This window comes from Drosophila subobscura, chromosome U (assembly GCF_008121235.1).
Source record: "Drosophila subobscura isolate 14011-0131.10 chromosome U, UCBerk_Dsub_1.0, whole genome shotgun sequence".
Classification (NCBI taxonomy): Eukaryota; Metazoa; Arthropoda; class Insecta; order Diptera; family Drosophilidae; genus Drosophila; species Drosophila subobscura.
In genome coordinates, this window is record NC_048534.1 from 16256724 (window position 1) to 16266231 (window position 9508).

General features: G+C 44.2%; 1 protein-coding gene across 1 annotated transcript; it reads right to left on the minus strand.

Moving 5' to 3' along the window:
• Positions 1-2947: 2947 nt before the first annotated feature.
• LOC117900360 lies at positions 2948-4930 on the minus strand. Its single transcript, XM_034810709.1, has 2 exons — positions 4548-4930; positions 2948-4481 (listed from the first exon to the last, which is right to left on the minus strand). Exons 1-2 carry the CDS (start codon positions 4846-4848, stop codon positions 3100-3102), a joined length of 1683 nt encoding a protein of 560 aa, XP_034666600.1. The 5' UTR covers positions 4849-4930; the 3' UTR covers positions 2948-3099.
• Between the last annotated feature and the right edge of the window lie 4578 nt (positions 4931-9508).

A 9508-nucleotide genomic window follows, 5' to 3' on the forward strand; every position in this document is an offset into this window, starting at 1 on the left:
GTGCGACAAAGTGTTTGCCAATTGAGCAGATGCCGCTGCTGCCCCACTTCGTTGCAACTTGCGGCCTTTAATCAGCTTATACTCTGTGTATGTGTGTGTGTGTGTCCAGGGTGCAGGCTGTAGGGTCCAGGGCTGGTCCTGGTTTCCTGGTTTCGGGTCGAGTCAAAAGTGGCTTGGCTTAAGCCCCGATCCCCCGGCCACACAGAAATGGGTCTTCCCCCCGCATGATTCTCTTTGGTCTGCTCTTTTGGCTTTGTTTCCGCTTTTGCGTTAATTTTCTATAAAAAATTTCAGCGGCATTGAAACAAAAACAACTGAAAATTGTGCCACCGATGGCTTTGACTCGTGAAGCGATTTAATTTTGTCGGCAATGCTCTTTTTATAGTTGGAAAATGCCGAAATGCGTGGTGCAGGAGAGAAATATTTCGGTGCTCTTAATATTTGTCTCTTGAATGGTTTTATCTGTGAATTAATTTACTCTTCCATTTATATATTGCAATAAATTAAATTAAATGAAATACATAGTTAATTCCCTTGGTGGCAGAGTATTCTCCTATGGTATATTCCCCTGGATTCCTTGTTGAAATGCTGCTCTAGATCCTACGTACACAAAAGCCAGGAAATTGAATAAAATTGCCATGTTATGATTATGGAAAGGAAGTGTGTGTGTAGAGTGAGGCAGTCGGAGAGAGGCTGAGAAAATAAAAGAGAGAAAAGAGAAGGCAAAAGAGAAGGACGGACTGCAAAAGAGAGCGGAACGGCAGAGTAATGTCAAATGAAAAGTTTTTTGCCTGCTGTGCGCCGGAAACAGCCTTTGGCTTTGAGCTTTGAGCGCAAGGGTAACGGTGTCGGCAACGGCAACGACAACGGTTAACGGTTAACGGTAACGACAAAGGCAATGGCAAGGGCTCCAGCAACGCGGCATACGACAGCAATAACGGCCAGCAGCCAGCTGTTAATGAGCACGTTTGATGACTGGATGGCTGTACTGCAGATGCATTGACTTTTGACTCCGCTTGACTCTCTTTCTCTGTCTCTCTCTCTCTCTCTCTCTCTCACTGCCTTCTTTTGTCCGTGTGCGTGTCGCATAATTGTAATATCATAATGATGAATACTATCGTATTAATATTATTCCTGTGGCAGGGTCTCTCGAGCTGCATATTAAATTTCGTTGAAAATTTGTTTTAATTTCATTAAACAACAACAGCTGGCAATTTACACATCAGTAAAGTCTGGCCACTGCCAGGGCTGCTGCCACTCTGGCACGCTGCACGGGATATAAATTTTGCAGGACGAATCCCTTGCGGCCCTTGTAGCCGAGGCTGAAGCGCAAAAATATTGACATGTGTGGCTATGGCAACGATTCCTGCCGCCCGGTCAGCGGGAGGGGTACGTACTGCAGTAGGGAGGAGTGCGGGTATCATATGACCAGAAACAGGACCAGATCCGGCACTGGAAACGGCATCGGGCCTGTTGTAGGTCGGCCAGCTTTCTGCAAATAAAGCGGAAAATTGTGTTCTTTTTCGTCTGTGCTTCGTTTGTGTTTTTCAAAAAAAAGTGGAATGAAAAAAAGTGCACAAACAATCAAATGCATTTCACTGTTCGGTGTGCGTGTGGTGTGGTGTGGTGTGGTGTGGTGTGGTGTGGGTGTGGGTGTGTGCTTGTGTTTGTGTTTGTGTTAAAATGACCTTTGGCTTTTATTGTCGCCAGCATTGTTTCACTTATGCTACCCCGCATTCGTGTTGCACTTATTGTGGGTATATTGTATTGTCTTTATTCATACTCCATTGCATGAGAATCTACCTATTGCCAGGGGACGGAAGGCATATTATGTACCTCAACCTAATCTAATCAAATAAATTGCTCAAAGTAAAAACTTGATCCAAACGGGATTGCTAGTGATTTTTCGTTTGCTGTCTGCTGTTTGCTTACATTCTCTGATGATCATTGCACTCTCTCCGCTCCCCTCATGCTTCTAGTTTTCGTTTTGTTTACAAGTTTGATTTTGCCACTCTTCTGCTTTGATCTCTTATCTGCTGTTGATCTGCTGCTCTTTTCATGCCTTTCGTTCGCTGTTCTGTTCTTGCCTTTTCGCTCTGTCTCTCCCACTGATTCGCTTCTCTTTTATGCACTCTGCCTTGGTCTCTGCCTCTTTGTTATTTGTTGCTTTATTCGGTTGCGCAGCTCCCAGCTGCTGCGTTAATTGCATATTTAAATTTATGCCGTTAATTGCTGGCAGCCCACGAGCAGGATTCATTGCCTTCATTCCCATTCGCTCGACTGAGTTATGTGCTGCAAGGCAATGCTCCCACTCCCACTCCTACTCCCGCTCACTGAAAGCGATCCACTCCTCCCACTTGATGTGCGGGTGTGGGCGTGTCTGCCGCCTCAATCGTTACATTTTATACATTCCATCCGTCTGCGGCTGCTGAAGTCTCAGGCATGCAGGAGCTGTGTATGTATAAGGGGAAGTGCATTCAAAGTGAATGAAATGACAGAATTTCACTTTAAGCGAAATCAAATTATTCCCTGCAGGGTTAAAAACGACAGACATGCTTCCAAAAAGAATTCATAACTTAAAAAAAAACAGCATTTCAAAAGGTTTCAGCGGAATTCTGGCCGTTTTTAATAAATTCCTTAAATTAAAATTAATTAAAAACAATCTTAATTTTCGTTTTAAAAGGATTTACCGTTGCAGACATGGAATGAAGAACATCGACAGAGAAATTCAAGCCAAGCGCATCGTTCGATTCACACTTCTGTTCTTCTATGAATTGGATGTTCATTTTGTCTAGCATCCGAAGATTCTCTCCCAAACAATAATTTTTATTTTTCTTACTTTAAGATTGTCTTTTGTCTTTATTATTACATTATATAAGTAGTTACATTTCCCCTAATTGTATACAAACACAAAGGGAATCTGAAACTAACGCCAGCAACGAAAATGCGAAATGCAAATGCAAAGGAGAAGAAAATTAAGAAAAATCAAGAAATTGTTAGCTAATTTAAGAACAAAACCGAAACAAATTGTGTAAGCAGTGTCGGCAGGAAGGTCCTGCTGTTGAGTGGACTACCTCCAAATTGACATTTCGAACGCAATTATTCTAAGAAACATCCCAAACCTGGAGAGGTCCCATTAAGTTTAGGTGGCTGCATTTGTTCTGGTTGTGGCTCCAACATCAGCAACTCCTCGACGGTATAGCGAATGATGTTACAGACCGGATAATACTTTGACGAGGGTTCGAACTGTACAGGCGGACGACTGAGCAGGGCCTGGGCATAGGTTAGATTTCCACGACGCTTCTCGGTCTGGAGCAGTCGAGCCAACGCCAATTCGGCTGGTTCGGCTCTGGGAATGGGTGGAACATAGCGGGGGATGACTGCAGCTACTTGAGGGTTTCCAAATTTGATCATTTCTGTTGGGTTTTTGGCCGAGTTGGATTCGGTCAAAGGTCGATTGCTGTCAGCGCGCCACAAAAAAGGTTTGTTGGAGGTCACAGCTGTATTGGGACTCGATTTTGCCTTCTCATTCTCCTTGTCGGCAGTCTTAAGCCGTTCCAATTGGCGCAAACGACATTTTTCATCCCACTCCTTTGTTGTGGGAATGTAACGTCTGGCGGGCGCACTGACCACCGCCTCAGTCTTCACCTCAGTTTTCACCTTAGTTTTCACCTCAGTTTTCACTTCAGGCTTAAGCTCAGTTTTCACCTCTTTCTGCACCACTGGCTCCATTTGTGCATTGATCGCTGTGGCCCGTTGAAGGCCAAAGTAACGCTTCTGAATCATCCTCTGCGGTGGAGGCTTCTCCTGCTGCTGCTGTTGAGACATCTCCGGTTGGAAACTATCCCGTTTCAACAGCTTCTCTTGCGTCATCTTATTCAGTCCCTTCTCCTGTTGTAGAGCCTGGTTAAGCGTCTTGGGTTTGAATATCGCATGCTGAATATCCTTTTGAAGTTGGTTACTATCATGCTTCGTGACTTGAACAAACTTCGGATCGTTTTGGTAATTCGCTTGGGATGGTTTCTCCTTTTGGGGCTTCTGCTGTATGGGCTTCAGCTGCATGGGCTTCTTCTTCTGAGCCATCTCTTTCAGAACCCTTTCGATTCTCTCCTTCTTGGACGCCCGCAACTTATCCACGCGCACCTTCTCCTCTGGAGTGAATCGCACTGGCGAATACGAGATGTGTCGGACGACCTCTCCAGCCGCCACTTCTTTGGAAGTGTCAACGAAAGATCCGCGCGCGCGTCGCTGCTCCACCAATTTGAGGGCCTCCAAGGCCACTTTCCTACCATGTTCAAGTCGCTTTTCCTCCAGAGCAAGCTCTTCGGAAGCCGAAGGAACAGCTTCAGTTGTGGCTGCCTTTTCGGTTCTAAGAGGTTTCTCCTCAGCGGAGGAATTCTCTCTTTTGACTCGCTTGCCCACTGACTTAATTTCGAAGGCGTAATCCTCGTCAATCTTCGCCGTAACGAGAGTGGGATTACCTAGGGGAAATGCAAGTGTGCACCTCACCATACAAAACTAAACAAATGATGCGATGCCGCACTCACCAGCTTTATCTGGTCGCTTCGGAAATCCCTTCCAAGGCAATGTCAGCTGTGTCTTCTGCTTCTTCGCGTCCTTGGACTCAAAATGACGCTTTAGCTGTTCATGATCCACGTCTGAATCTGCCTTGACTGCCACAGAACGTGGCACAAACACACAAGCATTGGCATTAAGCGGAATCACTCCGCTTCCGCCACTTTTCACCGCAACATCCCGCGCTTCAACGCTTTCTGTGGGAATGTGAAAATTCGCAGGCGGATACTTAAGAATCGAAAGCAGGGCAGGGCTCTTTATTAAATTTTGCATGCTTAAGTACTTTTCTTTTCTATATTTCTATTTTATTTTCCGTTCGTTGCTTCGGAATGTTTCGTGTTGGCTACGTTAGTTATTTGGCACTAACTTATTGGGCGAGGCCTACTTGGAAATGCTTGTTTTTTTTCAACAACTACAAAAACGATATTCGGTGTTCATAGAGTTTATAGAACGGTTGTCAAAGTCCGAACATTTTCTTCTGGGAGTCACCATTTCATATAAAGTTATATGCACCACTAAATCTGTTTTATTTACATTCAAGTTGTACCACAAAGCTTACAATGCATTGTATGTACCGTCATGTATGACGTCTTAAATCTCCGTTTAGTTTCAATAAAGTTTGCCCTGTCGTTCTTATCTCGATAAAGTTCAGAGCATAGCGCTGTATGTTAGTGCATTGCTGATCGCTCCCACGACCATTACTCCATTCTCGACATTTATTCGCGCAATAAACACAATGCCAGCACAGGGCCAGGAGTCAGAAGACGACGAAATAAGTCTTGGCCAAAAAGGGAGCTGGCAGACGAAGTATGTACATATGTGGCAGAGGTAGAATCACAAGCACAAGCAGAGGCAACGGCAAAGGCAAATGCAAACGGTAAACGACATTCAATAAAACGTTTGAAAATATTACAGGTACACATAGAGAGAAAAGGAGCGTGACATGGGAGAGATGTAGAGAGAGAGAGAGAGAGAGAGAGAGAGAGAGAGAGAGAGATCTCCAGAGATGGTGGAGCTTTGTGCGAAATGAAATAAAAGAAGCACACAGAAATATGCAATTTCACCTCAATCAGAGCTGTAAAAACAAACAAACAATGGCCAAGTGCACTGTGAGCACAGGGCTCTGGCTCTGGCTCTGCTCTGCTGTCGGGCTCCCATTCTCCCTGCCCCCCAGCACCATGTCATATGAGCCACATGCTGACTGACGCCTTCCTTTCTCCACCGTTCCTTCATCTTCTTTCACTCTCCGTCTCCGTCTCCGTTTTCCCTTTTCCAGCAGGTTCTGTATCGTTTTGCAAGCTCCAGCGAAAATGCAAAGAGCAGAAAAATGCAATAAGTAAAATGTAATAACTGCTCGGGAGCTGTGTTGGAACGGTAGCTGCTGGCACAATCAGCTTGTAAGAACGAAAATACTAGGGCAAACGTTCGTTTTCGCTGCTCCAAAGTGCGCTAAATTCCTGACAACGAAAGTAGAAATGTTAATGCTAAGATAATGATATCCATACAATTTGTGCAGGCAACAACAAATAAGTGAGCTGCTTATAAGAGAAAAGCTCTTTCTGTAAATACTCATGTTAGGATTGTTGGAAGGCTTTTGAGTATTCATCTTTAATTCTAATCCAACTTAAGCTCAAACTGCACGAGCGACGCAATCAAGAAGCTCAGAGATGCAATGACATTCAAGTGTGGATTTACCAGTGAAGATGAAACGACAACCCCCTGGGTTCCCACCTTAAATCGATGGCATTAAACCCATTGGAAATATTTGACTTGAGAAAAGCTAAACAATAGCACACTGAATGCAACAAAACATGTACAAATATCAATTAGGCCAATATTCCATAGGCAGAGCTAAACAACTTGTAGGTCAGCCGGGGATTACCATATAGAGAGAGAGATTATCATCCTCCGCACATTTATTTATCCATGCAGGCGGCAGGCAGGGCATTCGAAATGTTGTATAATTCGACTTGGAAAGTAGGTGAAAGTGGGAGCAGCATCAGCAGCAGCAGGAGTCGCAGCAGGAGGCCGCCACTAATGCATTTGTGGTCAATTTTTGGGCACAGGAGGAGCCAACACCAAACGCACCGCCCCGCCCCGCACACTGAACACTGACATAATTTTAATAATAAAATTGTTAACAGAATTGCTGTGTTTTTGGCCATGGCCCCCACACACAAAAACATGTGTTGGCCTTGTTAGCACAAAACCTACACACACACACACAAACGAATATTCATACAATTTTTGAGGGCCCCACGACAACGACCTCAATGTGTCGTTGTCATTGCTCCTGTTTCAGTTTGTGACTCTGTTCTCGGTCCTTTCGCAATCTAAATAAAATTGCCAACGTGTGTGTACGCACAACTTTTGCCATATTTAATCGTATTTGCACAAAACAACAACCACACCACAGAGGAATATATATTTTCGGTTGGATTTTTAGTGTTGGCAATTGAAGCCAACACTGGAGCACAGAGAGACGAGAGTCTCTCCACTCCAGGCGACACTGCTTTTGGGCATTTGCTTATTATTGTTAAAAACTTTTTACGCCCACACAACAAAACAGAAACAGAACAGAAGCAGAACAGGGATCACACAATTGGCCTCGACTCCCCTGTTTTGGTCTCGGCAAATGTGTTTTTAGAATATTTTGTAACACAGAAATTACCTTAGAAAATTGCACAGATGCCAAATGGAACTAGAGATGGTAGAGTGACAAATTTTAAGAGTAAAAGATTGGAACACAGAGTGGTTTTTGTGAGGAGTATGTTGATTTATGCTTACCAAACAGCTGAAGGTTAAGCAATCTGAAAGACTGCATTCTTTTCCATTGAAGTACAATCATTAATTACAAGATCTCTTCGGATTACACCATGGACGATTACTTCCACTTGAAAATCCCATCTCAAATAGCCGATTTGTGGGGCTCGTTTACCTTTGTGTCGCTTTGGCTTCGTGTAGATTTTTAAGCTTGTTTCGGACTCTGACTCTGCTGGGGGCAGCTTAAAACGTGCAGCCGAAACTTTTGCCTGGGCTATGGGGCAACTTTTAAGACAGAAATTTATGCCAGAACAGCGGACAGAATGGACAGAGGGGTTAGCATGTGTGCTTGGAAAGTGATTAAAAATTGGGTCAAGTGGCCGCAAGTGTGCGTGCGGTGGGATATTAAGCAATTTGGGATCGGCACGCACACAAATCAAAGGATTTGCTCATCTCTTTTTTATGAATATACCGTGCCCCGAGCACTTAAAGTTTCTCACCCATAACTATTTGTCATTCAACCAGAGAGAGTAAGGGAGAGACACAAAGAGAGAGAGAGAGAGAGAGAGATGAGAGATTAGAGGAAGAAATTTCAACTTAATTACAAAACGAGACCACAAACTCTACGTTCAGACAAGTGCAGCAAACAGAGGCAACAGCAGAGGTAACAGCCAGTTAACTGGGTGGCATCAGCATCAGTTGTCTGTGGGGCCTGCCTGCTCTACCGCAGGGAGAGACAACCAAACAGGGATCCCACTCGACTCGTACTCGTACTCGCACTCGTGGCGGTGGTATCTGGGTGGAGGTACATAGTATCTGGTGGATAGTGTGTTGGTGTTTGTTCCCCGGGTTTGTTTTGGCTGTGGTTACAGCGGCCGCCCTGGCAGCGGCATGTATCCAACACCAAGAACAACAGAAACAACTCCCAGTTCCCACTTCCCACTTCACTCTCTGCGGCATTCCTGAAATTCTGCATTTCCACTGGGCTGCATCATGCACTGAGCACTGAGCGATTGCGAATCTGAGGGGATGCTTAAGCTCCAGGATTCCTTACTGAGCATACAAATCTGATTCGTGCTTGTGTGTCCTTCCAATTGTGTATCAATCATTCGTTGGCGATTTCGCTATATTTCGATAGGACTAGCGATTGGGCTTTCATTTGGTTTGGAATTTTGTAATTTAATTGAAATTCTTTAACAAATTTCCATTGATTAAATTTATTTCTGTTCCGAAAGCTGAATAATTTTTCGTTGTAACCTTTTCAAAACCAAATCAAACGCCACTTAAATGCCAGCCAGTGTGCCTTAAATGCCTCTGTGTGTCGTGCCATTGCATATTTTATGTGGTGTTCGGAGTGGGAGGGAGGTGGCCAAAACGTAGACTAGAACTGAAGCTGACCACAGGACACGACTCGACTCCACTTAGTGTCCGCTGTCCGTCGGACTGCCTTTAAAGTGCCGTTGTCTAAGCCTTGATTGCAGACGGGAGGAGGATCTTTCTGGACAAGTATCTGCGTGGGGCGTGTCTGTGTGTACTTAACGTGCCTTAAATCACATTTGGTCTGTAATCAAGCTAAACAAATATGGGCGCACTGGGCGATGTGTGTGTTTGAAGGAGTTGGTTCGGTTCCCTTGTGTCAAGCTCTCGTTACGTTTGGGTAAACTTAAATTTTGGACCCAACCCCAGCCGAAAACGCCTGCAAACGGTTTTGGGTGTCTGTGTGTGCGGTTTGTGTGGTTAACTGGGTCAATTGTTGAGCTGATTTCGGTTATAATATACAGTGAAGCCGGAAACTAGACGTTAACTGTAATGACAATCGATTGATGGGTTCTGGTAGGAGGAGCAAGCGGTTGAAGCAGAAAACAATTGCCCAAAATGTTTATCATTCCACTCATGATATGAAATGTCGAACTACAATCTTTACTGCAGTAAAGTAATCTCATAATTGTTAATTTTTAGTAGGATTACAATTACTCGGATCGAATAGCTTTGTTGGTTTTAGTTTAAACCCTTAAATTACTCTCTATGCCCTTAGTTTAATAGTTTAAAATCCCCGCTAGTTAGAGCTTTTGTGAATAGCCATAAAATCTATAAAACTGCAACTTTCCACTGCATTATAGTTACGCAACGCACTGTCCATAAAGGCAAACAGACTGACGAAGCTGCAGTT

Excerpts from the sequence above, each read along its gene's own strand:
- LOC117900360 (XM_034810709.1), bottom strand. The coding sequence starts at position 4,848 with ATGCAAAATTTAATAAAGAGCCCTGCCCTGCTTTCGATTCTTAAGTAT. Across the intron at positions 4,482-4,547 it reads GAAGCGACCAGATAAAGCTG|GTAATCCCACTCTCGTTACG; the intron begins GTGAGTGCGGCA and ends CATTTCCCCTAG.